The 25677-nt window shown below is 36.7% G+C and overlaps 1 protein-coding gene across 1 annotated transcript in view; it reads left to right on the plus strand.

Annotated features, from left to right (window-relative positions):
• The first annotated feature begins 15114 nt into the window (after positions 1-15114).
• The window catches only part of LOC149803097 (A disintegrin and metalloproteinase with thrombospondin motifs 3-like), a 53513-nt gene continuing 42950 nt past the window's right edge, over positions 15115-25677 (plus strand). The window contains exons 1-6 of the mRNA XM_089952694.1: positions 15115-15379; positions 17640-17673; positions 21896-22242; positions 22665-23033; positions 23967-24050; positions 24600-24753. Of these exons, the coding sequence (XP_089808820.1) occupies positions 15323-15379; positions 17640-17673; positions 21896-22242; positions 22665-23033; positions 23967-24050; positions 24600-24753 (1045 nt within the window). The 5' untranslated portion in view covers positions 15115-15322. The remainder of the gene's footprint in view (positions 15380-17639; positions 17674-21895; positions 22243-22664; positions 23034-23966; positions 24051-24599; positions 24754-25677) is intronic.

Raw genomic sequence — 25677 nt, forward strand, 5'->3', positions numbered from 1 at the left:
ATTTGCTACGATCTATCATCACATGCACGTCCATGTCGAGCGCGGTATCAGGTACTACTTGGAATTTCGCCATAGTGTCTCGTATATATTATCAGGTTTCGTCTAATACCTTTTTTTGAGACGGCCTTGCCGTCCTGACTCTCTTCACAGCTGTAATCCTCTCCCCACTGGCACATTTGCAATCAGTCGTCGTTGCAGTTAGCGAGAGTAAATCACCTGGTGGCGCATTCGAGGAGAACTCGAGCAAAATGTAACCCAGAGAGGTCATGTCTCCATTAGATAAACGGTAACTGCTACTGAATGCGTCACTGGTTAAATTAACCTGAATCGTCGAAGTTGTCTTGACAATGTCCGATGCCATAGTGTAACTGGTACCGCCGGGTACCGCACACAAAATTTGTTTGCCGATATCTTATTATTATCTTCGGGCCAAAAAAGAACTCTTCTCAGAGAAAATTGTGCAATATCATATGCATGCTGTGGAGATGGTAGATCTAAATTTTGGCTTGTGCACGCGTATGAAAATCTTAGAAATGTTGCCGGTCTCCACTGTAATCCTCCATTGAAGCTCATTGATTGATTCAATGTGGTACGCGCCCGTGAAATGTTCAATAACCTTCCTGGTATCTTCTGCTAAGATTACGAACGAGTTAGACGCAGAGAAGCACCCAAAGGGCATTGATCGGATATTAGGCCAAATGTAATACACTGCGAAATTTCGTGATTATGGACTGGATGTATCTGTGCCAATTCTACATGAAGTACATCTGATTTCAGCAGCGAGGGAACATCATGTTGACATCTGCAAGTGTGTTTCTGTTCTGTCATTGAATGTTTGGAATCATAACGTGGGAAAAATATGAAGTCTTTGAATTGTAATTGTCAAAAAGACGCTATGGAATATAATGTTCATTTCATGTTGAGTGCAGTAAGGAGGATGTAATTTCACTTGGAATGTAGTCGAAATTGCATTACAATTTCAAAATGTGTAATCAAGCTTTTGAATCAATGACATTGTTCATGCAATTCGGATTTGCAGAACTAAGAAAGTACATTTTGAGGAAGTTCAGGATGTAAAACTGTAATAAGTAAATTTTTCGCCATTCTTATTACCAGCTAAGAAGACACGTTTATGTCTTGTCTCTTGCATGCTATTTGTAGGGACCAAACAATCTTATGACCTGTCTGGCCTTTTATCACTAGCCTAAATTCGAGACATTGTGTCACAAAAGTTGCGCGGAATATTGCAAAGCAGCTGGTATGTGGCAGTCCACGAAATATCTGCTTTAGTTCATTCAGAAACAAACAGAATCAACCAAACAGTAAAGTGTCTACCGCATGAGTATACATGCTTTGTTTACAAAGAAGTTCTTGAAACACTATTAGGCACACGTGAAGGTGTGCAATAACGTAAAATATGTAAATGTACCGGAGACAAAAATGAGCATATTATATATATATATATATATACATATATATATATATATATATATATATATATATATATATATATATATATATATATATATATATATATATATACATAGCTACACGATTATCTTGGAGTAAATATCCTGGTTTAAACAATTACTGTGTTCCTGGAACACGAATGGATATACGACTGCGCAATAGCCAGCCTTAATCTGGAGATGTACCTGTAAACCGAGTCAATGTTGAATGTTACTGGCATGATTTTGCTTATACAGGATCAAGCGATATTAATTTGCGGCATCGTGCCGACGAAGATCTCATCCATGACTTCAAAGCAATTAATTACTGGACCGACTGTCGGAGAATGAATCGTCAGATATTTTTGCTAAATGAGGCATGATCATCAAGATTGAACCTGGAGGCAATGCCTCGATATAACAAACATGGACGAGAAAATGTCAACGATATGCTATAGGCCATACTGTTTATGAAAAGGTGAAGTAGCCCTTGAACAATTAGCAAGCGCGACAAAAGCTGTACCGAATGTTGCTAGAGCGTGGCTGGATAAGCAAGCGTTGTGATAGATTTATTTACCCGCGTAAAGAAAGTTTTCCCCGCGGATGGTTTGAAGTGGAAACGATCCAATGAAGTTAACTAGGTAGATCTTATGTTTATCCCCACATGAACGGATACGTGGACCCACATACAAACACCGAGAGTGCCTTCCAGGGTCAGAGAATAATCAATGTACGCGCGATGAAATTATTCAGGGTACTCCAGAACAACTTCAAAAAAGTTCCTGACCTCACTGTTGCTGTCTTACTCGCGTATGTATTTTCGCGTCTAAGTGGAGGGTATCCACTTTCATCATCGGCTGCATCATCGCCAGTTTATTAGTTGCTTGTGTCAGTAACTACTGGCGAGGTAATGGTGTGTCTCTCCATGGAAATTCCTCAACGGACGCTAGATTTGACAAACAATGTTGATCGAAGTCCGTTACCATTTTCAAGTCGACCTTGCTTTCGATGGCAGGCCATTTCCTCTGACGATAGGTAGTGCTCGGGATCGAGCTTATACACGCGTATGACAGTATCGCGAAGTGACGAATGAACGGTCTCAATTGGCGGCAAATGAGTTTCGGGATAATTTTTCTCAGTCACTCATGTATTCGAAGGGATATATTCCTTTGCGAGTAAGAAAGCCCAATCCGGAACTTTCAGTTCGGTGAAAGCACCTCCATACCAACTAGTGATACTAAAAATATGGTTGCCATGGGAAGCTTGGCTTCCTGATGTAAGATTGCTGACAAACTTAAAAAGGCAGAAATTTAGAAAATGAAGTCTAGTCGAAACCTATTCTTTTTTCCATGTAGTTTTAGAATAACTCGTGTTATTGCATTCGTTGCTGTTGCGTCTCCTTCCTTGATCAAGTGGCCTTCGTAACCACGGAGGATATGAAGTCCACCCGGATTTTTTATTTTGTTTGGGTAAATTCGCAAGTGTCGGTTGTGAACACTATGTGTGGAACCTTTGGACGAACCAGTGATGTGACAGTAGTCGTGATCATGCACTTTTTCATCAGTGGACCTAAAAAACTCATTCACAGATCCTCAGAAATCTCACAATTGTTATCACGCATCATGCTCAAGTCTGCGGATGAGGAAAGCTGGCGATTTATCCATTTTGCTTTAATCTCGAGCGAATTAATAAACACGACAAACGAGTCCTTGCGGCTATATAATTCTGGCAGCTTAGTTTGTCCGTCACACTGAGACTTGTTCAACAGTTTGTGTCGCATTTGGATAAACCGTTCGGGCATCCACCTGAACATTTAAACATTGAAAGTCTGCGTAAATAACATATTTTTTTCATCTTCCGTTGTACCGCTGTAAGTTTCAAAATATTCTAACTAGGTTCTGACATGGTCGTACGCTGCGGCTTCTCACAGACTCCCCAACAGTTAACAATGTATGGCTACCAAGCAGATATTGAGAGCTAAATACATGTAGGTAGCGTGGACCTGGAAACATTTTACCCTTGTGATTGCTGTGTGTGCACCATTCGTGGAAAATCGTTTATCCACACCTAGTAGTACTGCGCCGCTTTCCGTTTGCTCAACAACAGTTGGTCGATAAGTCAAGTCCAGACAAACACGGCGATGTCAGCGTTAAGTCGTTTAAACTTTTTTTTATGTCAGTAACCTGCATAGGAAATTCAGTGTTACCAAATTTGAGCTCGCCCATGTTTTGTTGTATTTTCGAGGCTGATTGTCGCTCGCTGGATGCCCATTCGAAACACCGGTTGTCATTGCTTTTCACATGTAATACTGCTCGCGTTGGAATACACGCTGATGTTGGAATATAACTCAACCTGCGAAAAAGTATGCACAAAGAAATGTGATGTTGAACTTCAAAGCGTTTGATAAGACTCCATCGTGATCCTCAATTGGTGTTCTTGTAGTACGTGTCGAGAATTTTTACAAAAACTTAACAGATTTTTGTATTAATGGCTTCGGCATCTTCACGGTTTAAGATTACAAAGGCATCACTCTAAAACCATAGTCTTAAGATTTTATGCGCATCTCTGGCTGGTGAATCGGATCTTTCTAAGGGGCTAAGCGGCATAATAAACTCCGTGTCAAGATAATGTACACAGTTAACCAGGCAATGCCGGCGAGTTGCAATGTTGATATGAGTCTCTGACTCATATTGGAAAAAAAGATTCACAACATCATGACCTGACTTGTAGTACTCGATTGGAATATAGACCGGATGATCTTGTGAATTAACATTACCATGTACCTCGCTATTTTCATCCTCTGATTTGGACTCAGACGGTAAAAATGCAGCATAATACGCAAATATGAATTAAACCCCACCATCTGCTCAGTTTCTAGATTATTACCCAGTGTATAGATTCGGAATTGTCTCAACTTTAAGGAATACGTCTCCATGGAATTAATTTCTAAAAGAAGGAAACTTTGGTAATTAGTTCATAAGAACTTTGCATAGTGCCACTTTCATTCACTCTATGTGGAATTCTTTTTTTCTAGCCATGCAGTATGGTGTCCGGTGTCGTCATAGCATAATCCGTTGTAACGATTTAAAACAAATTAATTCCCAAGAGCCCTAAGGGTATAAAATATAGACTCGCCATACTGTTATTTTGTCATTTGCCATATATTAACATTGAACTTTGTACTTCAGTACGTGGTTTATAACTGATGATGCGAAATAACTCATTTCATGATAACCGTAATACCAAAAATAATATTCTGGTATTTCTGATCAGTCAACAGATCGTTCTGACCCATTTTAATATTTTACTTTTCTCTCTGTATGTTCTTACACCTTTTACTCGTGACCAACTGCTAAATTATTTTCTGCAAACTCGTCTTGTAAAGCTTGCTCCAAATTACGAAATGTTTATTTAAGTAGTGAAATAACTAGTTTTGGTTTGATTCTATTTTACCCTGGCAAATAATAGGAAAACAAAATGTAAAATAGTATCTGAACGACTCAGATGTAGCTCATAAGTGTTTTTTCTTCTATAATTTAGCTTATTGAAATCTTTTATCTAAGTTTCAGATAACTTCAAGAGTGAATTTTCGGTAATTTTCCCCCTCCTATTTTATTTCAGTCCACTTACCCATATTTTACCGCCTTTTGTATACCATATTCCTAAACCGCCACACAAAAAATGTGTGCAGCCTTGATGAACTGTACGGAATAAACTCTCGACACATAAGAGATTGAAGGCATTTAACAGATTCCATGGAAACGAAAGTGGGTCAGAAACATGTTCTGTTAGCTTCTTTTCCTACATTACGCAGTGATTCACGTCATTCTAAAGCTGTTGTCGTTTTAAATTCGGATTCAGGAGGCTCTTTAATTTCGCGCGATGATCCACACTATGTCCGGCTCAGAAGTAATTCGAAGATACATATCAGATGTAATACGAAGATACATATCACCTGTAATACGAAGATACGTATCACCTGTAATACGAAGATACATATCAGATGTAGTACGAAGATACATATAAAATGTAGTACGAAGATACATATCACCTGTAGAACGAATATACATATCACCTGTAGTACGAATATACATATCACCTGTAATACGAATATACATATCACCTGTAGTACGAATATACATATCACCTGTAGTACGAATGTACATATCAGATGTAGTATGAAGATACATATCACCTGTTGTACGAATATACATATCACCTGTTGTACGAATATACATATCAGATGTAGTATGAAGATACTTATCACCTTGTTTGTGAAATCTGCTAATTAAGAGCTCATGGTTTTTTATTACTAAGTGTCTTCTGATTCTTCCTTGTTGTTAGTCAGTTCAAATCTTGATTGGTATTATGCACAATGCACAATTTGAATTCTCAGCTAACTGTTGCAATAGTAAATAAATCTCTTGAGCCTTCTGAAACTCCCGATTTCTGCTGTTATTGTGATCTAATATAGAACTGCATTCAAGTAAATTAATTAAAATACACTCTTTCGAAGGAACTCTAACACGTGTATGTATGTATGTATGTATGTATGTGAGAATGCTTGCCACTAGCTTCTCGTGGGTCGGTGGTTCTTTCCGGGATTTTCCCGGTTTCTTCCTCCACCATTAATACTGGCCGCCATGTATAGTCTATCTTGTGCTGAAAAATGGCGTTAAACCCTACAACAAAAACAACAACAGCAACAACAATGTATGTATGTATGTATGCATGTATGTATGTATGTATGTATGTATGTATGTATGTACTTAATGCCTCTTCATCACATAATTCTTCACCTCCTTTATTTGTTTGTTTCAGATATATAGTTATCGTTGATTCTGTCTGTACATATACTATATCTGTATTTTTTTACTTTCCATCTATCTATATATGTGCTTCATTCAGTTCCTTACCTTTCCTGCCCTTTACGGGAAGGAGTCAAGTAAGTCAGAAGCATTTGGGGCCAGACCGATCTGCCATTTACAGTGGTGGCAAAAATACTGGAGTAAAACAAAATTGCAGCGTTTGAACCTGCATGATTTAATTCCATGCTCAGTTTTGAACCAGTAGAATACAGGTAGTGTCTCACTGTTTTTATGCCCGTAAATACCAGTCGACCAAAACAACTGGTTTAATCTGGTTCTTCGCGATCAAAGTAGGATGCAGGGGGTTTCCAGCACAGTCGAAATGGATGTTCTGTGCGCTAGGAATAAGAAGTGAACGGAGAGCATCAGTGCAGACACTGAGCAATGACGGCAAAAAGAGCGTCCGCTTGGATCCGGTTGAGACGTTATCAAAAGAACTGGCATCCAACACAAACGGGCAGTGTCAGATCAACACTGTCGCCCCAGCATATCTAGGGCAGGGGTCTCAAACACGCGGGCCTCCCGCCAAACCGTATCCTGTGGCCCGCAAAATGGTTGGCGTCACAAGGTGTCATGAGATATAATAAAGGTGGTGTGGACCTTGGGCCACCGTAAATGTTGTCATGAGGACTTCAGGGTAGTTTGAGTTAGAGACCCCCTTTCTAGGATGTACCGAGATACGGGACGAAACACCTGGGGACAATGGGAACAGGGCTAATGACGTCTGTGTAACGGCAGGTGTATATGAAAAATGAAGATACATTATATAAGTAACCCATTGTGAGGCAATGAATCTTATGATGCATCAAATACAGGGTAGATCAATCTAAGCGGACTTTGCATGAGTTTAGGTTTTGCAAATAAGTGTAAACCGCTTCACGCAGAATTATACACTGCGTACAGAGTAGATCAATCAGGGAGGACGTCGCGTGACTTTAGGTTTCTACTTCATCAAGAATGATGCACCTGATACGGGGCAAATATATTGATCGGACTTATGCGTGATTTTAGGTTTTACAAACAAACGTAAACTACATCACCTAAAACGATACACTGGATACAGGGTTGATCTATCAAGGCGTGTTTTGCATGATTTTTGCTTTAACGAATGCTTCACCTGAGACTAACAATGAGAATCAAGATCTGCTCTCATTATGTTTCTCTACGTAGTTTTTTATTTTAAATAAATGATTCTGTGTTGATAGCAATTAGTACAGACCGGTTAATAATTACATTTCTGACTGTATTTTTACACCTTGTAACCTTGGTTCTATTCGATATATTTTATAGATTATCTATTCTACGTGATTATAGCAATATCTTTTGTACGCATGAAGCATGATGTTTTGTAATGTTTCTTTCGTTGATTTTACCCCAGATTGTCTATCAGCAAGTAGGATATAATCCTAATACACGCAAAAAAGGTAACACCGAACTCATTAGATTTTTGTAGTTTTACGCCTCAGTTGACATTCTTTCTCTGTTATATTGGCTTGAGATCTGAGAATGAAATGACAGGCACTTCAATCCTCTTTCAAGTCACGTGATTTATGCTGCTAGCAACTGGACTCGTCTGAACTCTTTGCTCTTTCCTATAAAATAAGGCCTACTGTGATTCCAGCTTTTGATCCAAAGACACCGTCAGCATAGGGCTGATTCCCTATCCAAGAAAACATAATTCTATGAGTTTCATTTAAGTCGTATATCGCAAACAGGAATCCGAACCTGAAATTACTATTTTCTCATTTTGAAAGTGACCTTGTACATCGACCGTTTATAAACTCAAGTAAAACACGTTTAAATTAAGACTAACGGTCCTTTTTTATTATATACATCGCAACGTTTCCTGATGTATAATTTAATTTTTGTCCTGCCCCAAGTTTATATCTGGTTGGGACCACTATCTTAAGGTAGCGCAGTATTATGATGTCCTACGGGATTGATATGCTGGTCCTCTGTCTCGAACGGCTTCGATCACGAGAAAAACGTTTAAAGCAAGGAACCAGAAATACCGTAGTACATCTGCTGTGGTAATTTGTGAGGAAATCATTTCTGTGGATATTTCTAGATATTGTCTCTCACTCAACGTGTCAATTATAGCAATGCTTAAATTCATTTCTGTGGATATTTCTGGAAAAGGCCTCTCACTCAACGTGCTTATCTTCACACAAAAAATAATTTGTTCCAGGATATAGGTATCAAGTTCATTTGTTTGTTCATGAGTCCCAGTGATTCTTTCTTAAAAGTTGAAACGTCTGTTGTAATAGATCATGTGTATGCATATACCGGAATATCGTATATCGTTTTAATTATAATTACTTTTACAGCCCTGGTATGTCTAGACTGCCAAAACAAATGTATACCATGTACTGGTCCACTATGTCAGTTTCATAGATATGCTTATGTAATGACCTCACTACCTTCGGATGGTAGAACTAATGGACATTTAGACCCATGCACTTCGGCCTCGGTTCAAACTTCAATGTTGTTCGTGATGAATTTAGTTCACGTTTAGCCAATAAATATATTATTTCAACATCATTAGGAATGAATATAAATAGTCGTACAACTGCAGTCGACGAGAGAAGTGGATTCGTGAAAATCTTGCACAAAACAGTTTAAGAAAGACAATGCAACCTTGAAGAATCTTTCGATGCATTTATTTAGTGATGAAGAATTCCAAATTTCATAGGTATGCTTTTGAAATGAAAAAACAAATAGAACAACTCAAACTCGAAATATTCATCATGAAATAATGACGGAAGGTTTTATTCACTGATGCCATTTGGTTTCTAAAATGACCTCAAAAGAAAAGAAAAGAAGGACAATACTGGAACGTTGATGTCTAAATGTAATAATGATAGCAAAGTGTGCTGCATATAACATTGATGACAAGAAAAAAAAACTAATTAATTTATATCTGAATTTAAACTTTTCATCACACATAGCAATATTGGTCGAATTAGTCCAGGTTTGTCATGGTATACTGCATTTGTGGGGTAAATGACACATTAATGGAAAGCATTGATAAAAGAAAGTCGTATAAACATAAAATGTAACAGATCACGCTCTACAGTTTGGTAATTTTGCATAGGGTTAGATTTGTAAAGAAATAGAATTTCCTAGGTTTTTTTCCCTGGTTATCCTGACTGTTTCAAAAAGATCTTGCATATCTTAGGTATCGTTCATTTCCTCGACTTCAAAGTTAAGTGTAGAAACAAAAGATCCGATAACTTTTTTCATTATTTATAATTCATTCATTGTACTTTCAGAAGCTGGTATTGTTTAGTCTAGTAAATTTCTTTTTCTCTATTTTAATAACTGCTAATGATAGTGTACTTAAGACTATTTAGGTTGATTTTTCGGGCACATGGCAGCAGTGAATCTGGTTAGCTGCGTGCTTAGATCATGTACAATCTCAACAAGTACAATACCCATCGAAATTTCAGTCATGGTACATGAACGTAATATAGAGATATGCCAATATTTCTCTCCACTAGGCATGTTGAAATGCAAACAACTTCATCTTAAACATGTCACAAGTGTATCTAATATTTGTACGGCGGCGCCCTCAGAAACCGAGGCTACGGTAAAAATGAAATCTACAGAATTATTGATAATCCTTGATTATATTTAAAGACAATTCTTGTGATACACTACCTTGTTATTGTTAATACATAGAATATATCATGCATTTATGTTTTAAAACATGATAAAATGTTTTTCTCTGATTTTTATAAAGTATTCAATGCATAAATCTTGCTCATTGGCCCTCAGTAAAATGGATGTCAACTATGACAGTGAATCTGAATGACTATTGACGCCCTCAGTAAAATGCGTATCAACTATGGCAGACAATCTGTATAGTAACTGGCGCCCTCTATAAAATGTATATCAACTATGGCAGTGACATCTACATAGCAAAGGATGCCCTCAATAAAATGTATGTCAACTATGTCAGTGACATCTGCATGACTATTGACGCCCTCAGTAAAATGTATATCAACTATGGCAGTGACATCTGCATGACAATTAACGCCCTCAATAAAACGAATATCAACTATTGCAATGACATCTGCATGAAAAAATGACGCTCTAAATAAAATGTATATCAGCTATGTCAGTGACATACATGAAAATTGACGCCCTCAGTAAAATGTATATCAACTATCTCAGTGACAGCTGCATAGCAACTTACTCCCTTAATAAAATATATATCAACCATGTCAGTGACATTTGCATGACAAATGACATTCTCAGTAAAACGTGTATGACATTTGCATGACAATTGACATTCTCAGTAAAACGTGTATCAACTATGTCAGTGACATCTGCATGACAATTAACGCCCTCAATAAAACGAATATCAACTATTGCAATGACATCTGCATGAAAAAATGACGCTCTAAATAAAATGCATATCAGCTATGTCAGTGACATACATGAAAATTGACGCCCTCAGTAAAATGTATATCAACTATCTCAGTGACAGCTGCATAGCAACTTACTCCCTTAATAAAATATATATCAACCATGTCAGTGACATTTGCATGACAATTGACATTCTCAGTAAAACGTGTATGACATTTGCATGACAATTGACATTCTCAGTAAAACGTGTATCAACTATGTCAGTGACATCTGCATGACAATTGACGCCTCGGTAAAACGTGTTTCAACTATGTCAGTGACATCTGCATATCAATTAACGCCGTCAGTAAAATGAATATCAACTATGTCAATGACATCAGCAAGGCAATTGACGCCTTAGTAAAATGAGTATCACTTATGTCAGTGACATCTGCATTGCATTTGAGGCCCTCAGTAAAATGTTTGTAACTATGTTAGTCACATCTGCATGGCAATTGATGCCCTCAATAAAATGATTATCAACTAGGTCATTGAAATCTGCAATGCAATTGATGCCCTCCGTAAAATGTATATCAACTATGTCAGTGACATCTGCAGTGCAATTGACGACCTAAATGGACAAGATATATCACGATCAAAAGCGATTCGGTATCGGTATTCTGGTAAACTTCAAATGTTCTCATAAAACTGCCGGTCCTGAGATATCGCTTAGTCGTAAAATCCCGAAAACATTCTAATTATCTAGTGCAATTCAGTGAAATTGGCCCAAATAGTAAATCATATGTGTAATACGATACAACAAAGAGAAGGAAACAGATATTATTTTGATGTTATTCTCTGGCACACGTTTCCAAAGGGTACAAAGTCTAGACAGTGGGTCATTAAGATCATTTTTTGTTTGTTCTCGAAGTAATTACCCTATATTTTTACGATGATTACAGAAAGTTTACATAAACTTACAAGTGCAATTATTAAACGCCCAACTTGTTTGAGATCAGCACTGTTTTTGGAGAGGATCCGTAGCAGATAGGTTATAGTTATAGTGCCAAAGGTTAGTCATACGTAAATTTGGCAGAAACTGCATTTCTGAAATATTATCGTTGTATGATTCTCTCTCTCTCTCTCTCTCTCCATATACTACAACAAGAACAGCAGCAGCAGGAACAAGAACAGCAACAACAACAACAGCAGCAGCAGCAACAACAACAACAACAACATAATAATAATAATAATAATACACTATTATTATTATTAACACTATCTGAGTAGTAGGTAGTAGTTGTAGCAGTAACAAATGACGACAATATAAATGATCAACGCATTATTGTGCAATAATAATAATAATAATAATAACATATGTCTGAGTGAGATATGGATTTATAACGTAGCTTTAACAATTATGGCAGCTTATAGTGATGCCTAGCACTGGGGCATCATACCGCAGACATGTAGCATGATGTCCCACCCAGTCACATTATCCTGACACCAGTCAGACCAGTCCTAGCACTAACCTCCTAATGCTGAGCGCCAAGCGAGGCAACTGTTAGTAACATTTATTTTTTAAGTCTTTGGTATTACTCGACCGGGATTCGAACACGCGAACCCCGGCATCCGAGACAGACTCTCTAACCTACTAGGTCACCGGTGCGGTCCAATAATAATAACAATATAGTAGTAGTAATATTAATAATAATATCTGAATAGTAGTAGTAGTAGTAGTAGTAGTAATAGTAGTAGCAATGAAAATGACGACAATATAAACGAGCAACGCAATATTGTAATAATAATAATAATAATAATAATAATAATATGCGAGTAGTAGCAGTAGTAGTAGTAGTAGCGATGAAAATGAAGATATAAATGATCAAATTATTGCTGTATTCCATGAGTAGCCTACTTTGAAGTACAACCTTTTATCGGATGTTACCAACAGTGGTTGTATAATTTCTATACTAATTTATAACCCTCTATCAAAACGACTCATTAGATTTATGCACTGTTTCACAATTTGACCTTTACAACGTCTTAAGAAGGGAGTGTAGTTTTCATTACAATAGCTACATTCTCTTTCCATGGCTATTTGAAACCTACTTCAAACCTGCAATCGTAACTCGGACGATTTAGTTCCGAAATTGTCCCACCACAAGAATGGATTTCATTCTTAGAACCTAAAATATGAAAAACAACCTTCAGTTATTTGACTATCACTTCAATTGCACATGCATGCAAATAGGGAAGAGAAAAAAGAAGAAAAGAAAGAATCCCGAAATGTTCATGATTCTGGTATTGTTTGCCTTAAAAAAATTGAAATGTAACATTTTATTTTCAGTATATGTACCAATTTTTCTTCCCTTTATTTCATTACTACAGAGGAAGGTAAAATGGATGTAAAACATAACCCTTTTACGAGAAAAGCTAGTTATATCTGGCTGTTTCATTGCATGGTATATTTTCTGGTGTATACATTCATGTTTATCCTCAATTGCTCAGCATTTAATCACAGTATGTGAAATAACATTATATTTTTTTGAGCTTCTTTTAGTTTAGTTCGAATGTAGTGGTAGCTTTAATTGGAACTGTTTATGCTGATAATCATTACCAAATCAACTTTAATATAATATAATATTTTCCTGTAAACAAAAATGGCATTTATACGTCAATGGCTTTGCTGACTGTGATGAATTTTGCACAAAACAAGCTGGAGCAAACGCTTGCAAAGCCAAAACTAAAGAAGTCAGTGTGGTTAATGTTGTGAAAACGGCCCCAGCGTTACGCTCCAGTCAGAGAAAAATCGGACCAACAACACATACAGCTATTGTTGTGCAATTATTCACACGTACCCAGTAATATGATTGCTCCGCGACATATGTGATCCATGATTATTGGCAATTTATTGACAGTTTATCTGGATCAATTTTACCTAACCCGTCAAAACTCTCCAAGTAGAAACAAATGTACTAATAGGCCGCAACGACCAAATTCTCCCTGAGAGCACTGCGCTTGGATTCCGCCGATGCACTCCTGATACGTGAAAGTAAGCCATGTGGCAGAGAATGTCAAATTTCTGTTTGTTTTGAACAGTTCCACCTGCTAAAGTAGTTGACCCATTTTCCGGTTAATTTACTGAGAGGGCCAGTGTATTCATTATGTTGCTTAAGGTCGACAAAGAAGAGGTGTACTTCGAACATATGTTTTGAATACAGCAAAACACACAGCAATGAAGAAAATAATTGCCTGTTGGTTAATAAAATAGATGAGTCAGTCCTTCACTTATCCTTTTTATGTGTTTTGCAATGTGAATCATGCTCGTGGCGTACTAAGGATAAATTGCGCCCGGGGCGGCAATGGTGGTCCAACCGAAACGTTTCTTTACAGTTGGATAGTTAAAATTATACCATAAAAATGCTTGAAATGCGGGAGCTTATGGGGGATTCACCCCCTGGGCCACTGCCATGTCTTTCGGCCTACAGCCCCCTTGTCCCTTCTTGTACCTCCACTCCCCTTCCCCTATTTCTGGTTCTTCCTTTGGTGTCACGTTAAAAACTGTTGGATATCGGCTTCCAAGAATAATCTCACGCCAAGAAGTTTTTACGAAGCATTGATCAAAATGACTTTCACATAAAATACCCCAAGACACCAACATTGCCCATGATTTCGATTCCGTTGATGTCATTTTGAAAGCGGTGGGAATGCATTATTTACACGTAATTGATGCAACAGAATATCTGAATGTAATTTAGCGTTTTGCTTTCAACTTTGGCTGTAAGTAAATATGGTAACCCCTTATAAAATGCATAGTTTCAAGATATCCGCGCAATTCCCATGTTAAATTCAGCAATAATGGTCCCATATAAGCAACAAAGATGCTTGAAAAATCTTAACTTCTTGAAAAGATGTGAAGGTCATTCTGGCATTTTGCATTATGGTCATAAATTTGTCTTTTATTTTCAAGACGTAATGATAGGGTGATTTACCAAATGTGGATCAATTTTATTTTTGTCTCTCGGATTTCTCTTTCTTTTTTGTCTTGTTTCTTTGTAGCTTGAGGGATATTGGATCGAAATAGTTGGCTTTAATCTTTGCGAAGAGTATACATGATCGATGAGTTATGAGTGCTTACCAAACTTAATAATATGCAATAAACTCATATATATCTACCTTCCCAAATACATGGATACATAAGTGTGACATACGCAGGGAGAGAGAGAGAGGAGTGTATTAGTACCACGTGCTCGCACTCTGCAGAGTGCAAGAAATGAATCTGGTGATGTTATCTGAGGAATTACCTACTCAGTAACTTAAATATTGTTATCTACTCTGTGGGATTATAATTGCAAAACATCATCTCTAAAATAAAAAACAATAACTCCTGCAATGTCTTGATATAACACATGTTTTCATACCGTAAAGAACTTAATTCTCCTGGAACTAACCCAGAAATGAAGCCCAAATAGTTGTTACGTGCCTATGATGCTACTATAAAATGACTTGAAATGCTTCGTTGCTTCACAGACTCAAACGAAGGGTCGCTGGAGTGCACTTTCCACAGGAACAAGGAATTGCCACGTTGCAATTTTGACTTATATTCCTGGATTTTTACAATAACATTCTGGTATTAATTACATACTGGTTGACATGTTTTTTGTGCTCATGTTTTTTATTTTGCTACAATGGAACGGGTCACAGTCCATGGTAAGTACGGAGTCGTATTCTTTTATTTCATTGGTCACCAGTGAAATAAGTGAATCCATGAGAATAGGTCTGTAAAGTCGAGTATTATTTCAGAAAGAATGTTTCTCAAATTAAGATACTTAAATGGTTATAATAATTAATTTGACAGCGTATCGAATCTTTTCCATCAAAGTTAATGTAGATTCGTTTTCTACGAAAATTATTATTTCGAATACATTGTTCTTTTAAATTTTGCTGTCTTTTCTCACTTTAATCTTCATTTATTTGAAATTTTAATATTAGGATAACTAATGTTTTACCATTGTCTTAGATAATAGTGTTCAAACTTATTATTATTATTATTATTATTATTATTATTTTATTAAACATTTTTCTATTGTTACAAAAAGAACTAAAAATCTATGTTTAAATTGATTGCTTTTTTCTCTAGTCATCGATAATAACATTACCAGTCTGAATACAGAGAAACCCGTACTTTAAGGACAGTCAATGGACTTGACAAAATAGTCCTATATCAACGGGTGTCCTTTATATTCAGAACAATATTCTTTGTGCGCTTTATATCTCACATAGTTATGACTGTTCATATTTTATATGATGCGAAAGTTAAAAGTTTCAAGGGATAGTAGTATTTAATCTAAAAAAATTACGGCACTTTCACATTCATTTAGAATGAGAATCCAGCGCTGAAAATGTTAGAATCGGTTGCAGTGAAACTGAACAATGAAATGCACGATAAGCTTAAAGATTTAAAAAGTACTGCATTTAAAATGCTAGTGTCTTTGCATGGACTAGGACGCTTCATCATGTTGATCAACAATTTTAAAATTTAAATTTAAATTTAAAAAATATTTTTAAACAGTTTTTTGATGGAGGGGATCTAAATGTAAAATGGGGGTCGTTTATAGTATCCACTGTAATAAGTTTTCCTTTATAAGCAAAGAGTGCATTAACGTAAGTCAACATGGGTGTTTTATAGCTGATCGACCTGAACCAGATGTAAACAAACTCTTGTGCGTTTTTCACCTTTAATTAAATTTTCTTCGCTAAAGTTAGAGTTATAAAACTTATTTGGATATGTAATAATATTAACTTAAAACTCTATTTACATTGTACTACATACTGAGCCATATCTAGTTACCCATAATTGTGAACCATTTAATATCCAAGTTATTTTGAACCGCCATGATGTGTATCTCTAGTGTATCCCATTCAGACCACTTCGGCTATTTCTGGCAGACTCATATATACCTCTGATGTATCTAGGCGAAATAATTTTGCAGAAAATCATGCATTTTGTTTGCCGGAAATTTCTCCACAAGAAAAATAAACCGAAATATATTTGGGCCACCTTGATTATTTCTAAGATTGGAGTGAGCGGAGGATTGACTGAGAAGTTGAAAATGCAAAAATGAATAGTTCGATACATTCTCAACTTCTTAGTCAAGCCTCCTTTCGTAAATAGACGATATGGTGGCTATCGCATCAATACGGGATATAATCTGTATGATTGACCTCAAAATTTCGAATGGAGGCTGCCCATCACTGCAATTGTATTATTTTATATATCACTGACACAAGATCGTTTCAGTTATGAATGAAGCGAATTTCGAATGTAATGAGAAATATCAGAAGCTGTTCAATGTCTACTGAAAATAATTAACTGTTTAAAGAATCTTGGCTTCACAGCTCTGTACAAGTTCAATAGCAACAGTGGCGAGCTTCAGGGAGGCAAATCCACGCAGTGTCATGTCATGATCTCTGTTGTACGTAACTTTTTTGACTAACAAACACTGCCTGTAATAACACTGTGAGTGTTAGAGAGTTGTATGCAATATAAAAGACATTTACCCAATGATTTTCATCAGGGATTCCAAAAAGGACCAGTTATGAAATATTTTGTGCACTGTATGAAGGTGTCCGCCATGACAGATTACGATGCACCTATTTTCTTATAGTGTAAGTGTTTTATGGCCCATTTGCGTAGAAACATATTCTATAGCGCTGGGTTGCAATTTTTCTTTTCTTTTTGTCACTAATACGGTAAGGTAATAAACGAAATCTGTATGATAATTTATTACTTCTTGACCCTGAAGCCGTAACAATGAAATCATATAAATGAATAAACTGGTAAATTCTTCTGTGTTTGTGCACTTCGGTTTTGTAAACGGGGCTCCTTGGTGGGAAATTGAAAAGTTCATCAAGAATATATGGCAAAGGAATCCAAATAATTTTTGAACTGTGATTTATTTCATTTCAGTTTGTTTCTCTGTCAGATGATGAGAATTTAGAAGGTGAGAAACTTATATTTTTAATACTTACATTATCATTCTCTTAAAATGAAGATTATTATTATTATTATTATTATTACAGTATAATATTATTATTAATGGTGATGATAATGATGCTACTGTTGCTGTTTGTGCTACTAATATCTCAGCAACACAACCACTTTTTCAAATGCTTCTTATTTAGTGTTTCATACCACTACTGTTTATTTCTACTGATGATATTACTATTAACAATACTACTACGACAAAACCTACTACTTCACCTATTACTACTAATAGTAGTCAGTTTAGAGTATCTGCCAAGAAATACAATCGGGTCTTGATATTTCTTAAAAATGCTGCTCGTCTTGAACGATTCCGAAAGATAAAGCTATCAAATGACTCTCTACGATATTCTATCTCACACGAAGATAAGCTGATGCGTTTAGCCTGAAGCTGTTCCATGACTGCTGAGACTGATACGAGGCTAATATTCCTGAACTCACCAGTTATCTTTTTCCTTCTTGCTTCATGTAACACAACTATAGCTGCCTTTAAGAAGAAGAAAAGAAAACATTTATTATTTACTCGAAACAAGCAATGGGTTTGGGCTAATCAAATTAGTTATTACAAGTTTGTAAACGTTAATACGGAGAAGACGTGTAAATAAGAATCTGAAAGAAAAACGAATTTGAAGAAAAAATGAAGAAGAAAAAGAAAATATTATTAAATGTCAAACAGTGATGAAACCTCCATACAACGATAAACTTTTATGTACAGTCATCAGGTAAGGTCTGCACACCTTGAATGCCCTGTATTATCGAACTGTTTGAATACGAAATTCCAGATCAGGCTTAAAACAAAATAAAAGACACGATTCCTTGAAGCATGTTTGTTCATTTAATTTAACATTCTGGGATAGGACCACAAGAAAACCATCAAAGTCTTATTATTCCAATTTGAATATATTTAAAGATTGAGATGACTATAGTTGCTAGTTCTGTACTGGAGTATCAAAACATTTTTAGAATACGAGGTTTGATCTTTCCAATTGTGTAGTTATTCAGTATTTATTCTATCAAGTACGCGGACAGCTGTTGGATTATAAATGAAGACAACACTTGTAGCTGGGGAAAAACGCAGTTCTACCTATGATTTATGATATATCAGGCAGGAACCAGGAAAATCCATTTCAATACCGTAGCAATCGACACAATGCAATCAATTAGGATATGTATTGCCAGTCATCGTATGTCGTACCTGAACGTATACACACTAATGGACAATACATCAGCAGATGGACCATAGAGAAAAAAGCTTCAACATCCAATTAGTAACCCTACGTGAAACTCGCCTAGATGAGAAAGAACAACTCACCGAAGTTGGAGCCGGTTACGCCTTCTTACGGAGTAGCCGAAGTAAAGAGGAACGATGTGAAGCTGGTGTTGGGTTTGCCATCAAGTCAAAACTAGTCAGCAAGCTCACAAATCTCACAAACGGCGTAAATGACAAACTAATGTAAATGAGACCCCCACTGTCAGAAAAAGACATGCAACTATTATCAGCAACCATGCACCACCATGACCAACCCTAACGAGATCAAAAATTTATTTTATGAAAATCTGGAGTCCATTATTTCAGCAGTACCAACGACAGACAATCACATCAAATTTTAACGATTTCAATGCTAGATTTGACACAGATCGCTAGACATGACCAGGTGTCATTTGCAAAAATTGTGTTGGTGAATGCAACAACAACATATTCCTCTTACTGGGGAAATGTGATGAACACGAAGTCTGTATCACCAACTCAGTACTGGTATTACGCCTGCCAAGCCACAAGATTTCTTGGATATAATTATGCTCCAAGCACTGACATATTATTTAATACGTCATCACCAGGAAACTATACAGGCAAACTGTCCCAGTGAGGAAAACTATGAGAATTGCAGAATACTGGACTGACCACAGCCTCATAATCTCCAGGCTCAGTATTCGGATTCAGACTAACAAAAGACTGCAAGGAAAAATGTGCCCCAAACGCTTATTGCTGCCAAATTGAAACAGGTGATTGTGAGACAGGCATTTGTCGAAATACTCTACAGCCAACGGGATAAAAGTGTTTTAAGTTTGTGAATGTTGAGGAAAACTGGCCATCCTTCAAAGACTCGATGTACTCAACTGCATCCATACACCTTTCTCGGTACACGCGTAAACATCAAGAATAATTAGATGAGAACGATGCTGCCATACAAAGACTTTTGAATGAGAAACATTGGCTATGAAGGGCTTGTTCAGAATTGAGTACGTCATCATCTAGAAAAGCAACCTTCAACAACGTCAAAATAGCTGACCAATGCCTACTCAAAGAGTTGCAAGACTTATGGTTAAGCAATCATTAAGATGAGATTCAGTTCGATTTGACGAATTTCTACGATGATCTGAAGTCAATCCACGGGCCACAATCATCAGGAATATCTCCAATACTGAGTGCTGACGGCGCCACGATGCTCGCTGACAAGGAAAAGATACTTCAAAGATATGCAGAACACTTCAACAAAATCTTCAGCAAACAGTCCTCGCTGTTAGGTATCACCGAGGAGGCAATTGATCGACTGTCCTTAATGATGCCTTTCCTGACTATGACAATGGGAACGACATTAGATACCGGACTGATAGCAAGGTCTTCAGTCTGGTGATACTAAACTCGAAAACGAAGTTACAGGAAGTGACTGTTCATGATCTCATATTTGCTGTGGACTGTTCCCTGAATGCCAATATGAGTCTGACATTCGTCAAAGTATGAATCATTTCGCTTCCGCTTGTGGCAATTTCTGTCTCACCAACAATATCAAGAAAACAGATACGATACACCAACCTGTACCAGGAAAGCCTAACGTAGAGCCTTCCATCACAGTAAATGGCCAAACCCTCATGGCAGTGGATAAATTCACCTATCTCGGAAGAACACTGCCATGTGCAGTCCACATTGGTGATGAAACCAATGATGATAAAAGCAATGTCAGGTTTGCTAAAGCAATTATGACCTTTGACTTTCTAAGTACAAATATGCAGGAGGGCAGAAGGATGAGACTCCAAACAAAACGTATGGTCTGCAAAGAAATTGTATTGCAGACGCTGCCGTATGCTTGCGAAACCAATACAATGTACAGACACCATGCCAATTCATTTTCACGTGGGTTGCCCTTGGAAGCTGATTAGGATGTCAGGATATAGTCCAAGGCAAGGATGTTCTCACAAGGTCAGACACTCCAAATATTCACACTCTGCTGATTAAATCACAGTTGAGATGGGTAGACCATGTCACCAGTACATCAGAAGAGTGACTACCAAAGATCTTCTACGCCAAGCTGAATGCGATCACATGTTGATCTGAAGAAATGCTTCATAGATTCCCTTACTTCATCCCTGAAATACTTCAACATTGACCCTGAGTCTTGGAAAGATCGCACAGAGGATCGCTCCACCTGGCGGAGTCTCATTCATACTGGATCCACAGACCTTGAATGGAAGAGAACTGCAGAGACAGTGCAGAAATGTAAGCAGCAAATTTCAGAACTGAAGCCCGTCCTCTGTTGATCAAGCAAAACATATGTGAAAACTCCTCTCCTTGTGCCACAAACGTTTCAGTGCACACTTGGTTTGATCATCCATTCACATATACACAGAAACCGAAAACGTTAGTAATGCCATGGTCATCTTTGAACGCAAAGGACGAACAATATGTCATACTTGCGTTGCGTAGTAAGTCAAATGATATTGCTGACATTGGTGGAATTCTTACACCCGGGTAAAACAATCTTTATTTGAAATTCTGGATTTTATATCTTGATAATTGACCAAAACATATTTCAATAATTTTGTTTATGAGGTAATAATTAATTGCTTATGATTAATAATAGGAGTAAATATAGAACAATCAATTAATATACAGGGGTTCGATACTGCTATGTAAATATGGCTAGTAATGACACCTGCATACATAGCCACTAGTGAAAAACAATAATCATTCAAAACATTATTACAAACAGTTCTTTATTTTTATTTTTTCATATCCTATACTCCTATATTATTGATTCAAGCCAGTTTATATTGATGAATGATATAAAAACGATCCTACTCGAGTGTTGTCCATATCTGTCACGTTGCAAGTGTTTGGGTTGGTTACAAAAACTATGACACTAAGTTGGCCTTAATCTAAATATGCAAATATTCTGTTGTAGATAACGCATACGGCAACAACTGTAACGATGTAAATTCGGTAGTATTCCCCTACACAGTGGATAAGTATGGAGTATTCCTTAGTTACAACCTATCCCAGAATCGATTCCCAGGAAATGGCGCTGGGATTCCAAAACACCCTGATCTGTACGCAGTCGTGCCATGGGAAGACTATTTGCTACATGTAACTCTTTTTAGACACAAGATTGTACTGGAGGGTAGTTTAGCCGAATGGCGGGAGAATGATTCCAAATATGCGATGTCATTGCCTAGCAACTGTTTTTACCATGGATACCTGAGCGGAGATCCTCTGACTTCATCGGTTGCACTTTCTTTGTGCGACGGATTGGTAAACACTCTATTATAACATTTTTTAAAAATCAAGTTAAATTTATTTTTGAATAATTGTCTTAGTTTCTGAATTTTAGAATAATACAAAACAACAGAATACTGGTTCAATTTTCCATAAAAAATTAAATAAATATAATAGAGCTTATACTTAAATAAAATAGCGAAGTATGTGTGCTTTAAGGGTCCTCCACTAATCTAATAATAAGTACTCCGTGATACATTTTCCCTCGTCTTTCATTGCCTTGTCCATCTTTAGATAACTATAATCTCTTAATCTCCTCGGTGTTTAATGTGGAAAAGATTATGGTGCTACGTAACTGATTTGAACCTGTATTTCGTACGTATATTATATTTGACAGAAAATATATGATTTTTTGTGGTTATACCTATGTACCATGATATACATTATATTCCTGGTAGGAGGGGCTTATACATATGGAAGCGGAAAAAACGGACATTTACATTAGTCCAGTTGATGATCAAGCTACTGATGTAGAGAGTAAGGGTTACCCGCATAAGTTAAGGATTTGTTCCAACAGGAATGGCACCCTAGAATTATTGAAGGCAAGAGATCGTGGTGATAAAAACAACAAACATGAAACGCAAACGTCAGATGGTATTCGATCAAAGTTGTTGCCTTCAAACGACCATGTTAAATATATTCGATCCCGAAGGGCAACATCAAGGTCATCAAAGTTCTTGGAAGTCCTGTTAGTAGCTGACAAGCAGTCTGTAGACTTCATTGGAAAGAGCAAAGCAAGAATTTACTACCTTAGTCTAATGAATATCGTAAGTATTAACAGACTTTTTACGGAACCCTTTTACCCCTCGTATTCACGTTATTTATGTCCACATAGGGAAATTCGCCATGATTTTGAATATTACGACTAATTAAAAATTCATAGCATTCTGATCTTGCAGCTAGATACACAATGCCTTCAGTATTCAATAGAAAAGGGGAAGATGTGATTTTTAAATCATGATTTATCACGGGGAATATGTACTTGAAAAAGTTTGGAATTCTTTAATGACCGAAAAGATACGGAGTCTTGTCCCACATGTTAAATTAGAAGGAAATCAATATGTCGCTTTGGTGCCGTTGACAGAAGACACAATAATATGTCCAATTTTGGGGAGACCTTACACAGCCCGGATCTGTACGTTGTCATGACATGAAAAGTTTTGCTTGTCAAATCAGATCGTCTTTAAATGCAAGCATTGTACTATGTGTTAGACACGCTAAATGATGGGAAACTGATACGTACTGGGTGATGTTTGTGTCAGTCAGAAAACTGCATTTCTCAAAGTTTCCGAAATTTCAGTGTTTTTAGACATGTCCTATTGACCGTATTTCATTCTGAGCAACAGGGTGTGTTACAATGTCTTTCTTCGGCTGAATGTGATCTTCTTGTTGTTATCACAGTTATAAAAGGAAGGAAACTGGAGCTTGTCACGTAAACAATTCATGAGTTAGGAAAGATGGCACCGTTTCTCTTTCAACATGTAACTTTTGACATATATGTTGGTCATGTCAATTTGCAAATGTTAAATCACACAAAGCTACGTTTTTTTTTTGTGTGGAATGAGTCGAATGAAGTTATATTAAAATAATGCTCTATGTACACACTGTCAATATACGACATTAATTAAGCGCTGGAAACCTCAATTTCTTGGTCTTTACAGTTAAAAATGATGTTTACAGTTTCTAGTGTTTAATTATAGGTAAACTCAGTGTATCATCACCATTCGCTTGGGGTTGAGATAGAAGTGGTGACCGTCAAAATCATATACATGGATGAACAAACGGTGAGTCGTTATTAAAATAAGTGGAGACAGTGTACGCTGAGCCATTAAGAGATAAGACCTGGCTAATCATAACCTCTTTTAGTCTGGTGAACATCAGCATAATTAAAATTCCAATTGATACTTCAACTTGGACAAATGCACCTAAATACTATAGAATAAATTAAAACATCGTTTATACGTCTGACCAGTAGCAGATATGGTAGTCCTAGAATATTATTTCTAGCGACAAAGATTGAGTACGAATATGAACATAACACACTTCCTGATCTCTAAAATTCCATAAATGTGATACAGTCAGAAATAATCAACAAAGATTATCTGAAAATCTTGTCAATTTATCATAATTAATAATTTTTGCAAAGTATTAATCCAGCTTAATACTAGTATTCACCGGATAAAATGATGTGATATACATAAGTACATGAGAACGAATGAAACATAGGATTTGTCCACCTTATTTCTCTTGTACATTTTCATCAGTCTCTGTTCTATTCACGATACAATGTATTTATAAGGCTTTCCATCAACATCTACTGTTTCTATCACAAGGGACGGAAGGTGATCTCGGTGAGCAGTCCTCAGCGAACAGTGGAGCAGTTCTGTCAATGGGCCAGCACTTTGTCGTATAAGAACTCATACTATGGGGGAGGGACTCAATACGATGTGGCCGTGCTTGTATCCAAGAGAGATTACGGACCTGCAGGTCAGTCTGAGAAAACTCCATCACTATGCACATCTTGGATATATATATATATATATATATATATATATATATATATATATATATATATATATATATATATATATATATATATATATGTAACAGGGTAGCAGTCTTAATGATTTGCAGATAATGGCACAAATGCATAAGAATTTTATTTCGAGTTTTCTGTTATTTATCCTGCTGACAAAAAGATAAATTTTCTTTTCCCGGACTAAATAAGTGGATGGATTCTCCCTGCCCTAAAGGTCAATAACCATCGTTATTTGGTTACATATATATGAGGTCTTTTCTTATTGAAAATTTGGAGATACGTGGGTAGTTCTATACTCTGTGCTGGATAGAGACCACCACATAGTATGGACCTATTTACATATCTGGTGAACAGACGACACGCAGCACAAAAATATTCTCATACAAGGTGGATAGAGGACACGTGCTATTTAAACTCTTCAACTATTATCTCTCCATTCTACAGAAAATGACAATTTCGCATTTAGTTTCTTAACGTCTCATGATTTTTGGGACCCCTTTAAAGACGAACCGTAAATCTACTATATCTATGTGCGCATCGACTTCAGACTCTTAACTGGTCTTCTCTTTAATAACTTAGATTGCGCTTGCGGAAATTAATAATTATGTTTGTAGAGCTTCCTCTTTAAAGAGGACGCTTATTTTCTAGACTTCTGGTGAGCGTATCCGTTTGCTTGGCGGATCGATATAAATTTTCTCTTTTTACCTCGTGTTAATCTGCTCTCTTTCGTCGCATTGCTCAAGGCAATTTCTTTCATAACAAAGAAGGAGACACATAAATGCTTGTTCTGTGCTAATAAAATTTGTCCTCAGTTACTATTCTCTTCTAAGCGTCAAATGCTGTACTACGATTACTAAACAAATATTTTTCTC

This window comes from Sinohyriopsis cumingii, chromosome 3 (genome assembly GCF_028554795.1).
Source record: "Sinohyriopsis cumingii isolate HCF-2022 chromosome 3, ASM2855479v2, whole genome shotgun sequence".
NCBI classification, from domain to species: Eukaryota; Metazoa; Mollusca; class Bivalvia; order Unionida; family Unionidae; genus Sinohyriopsis; species Sinohyriopsis cumingii.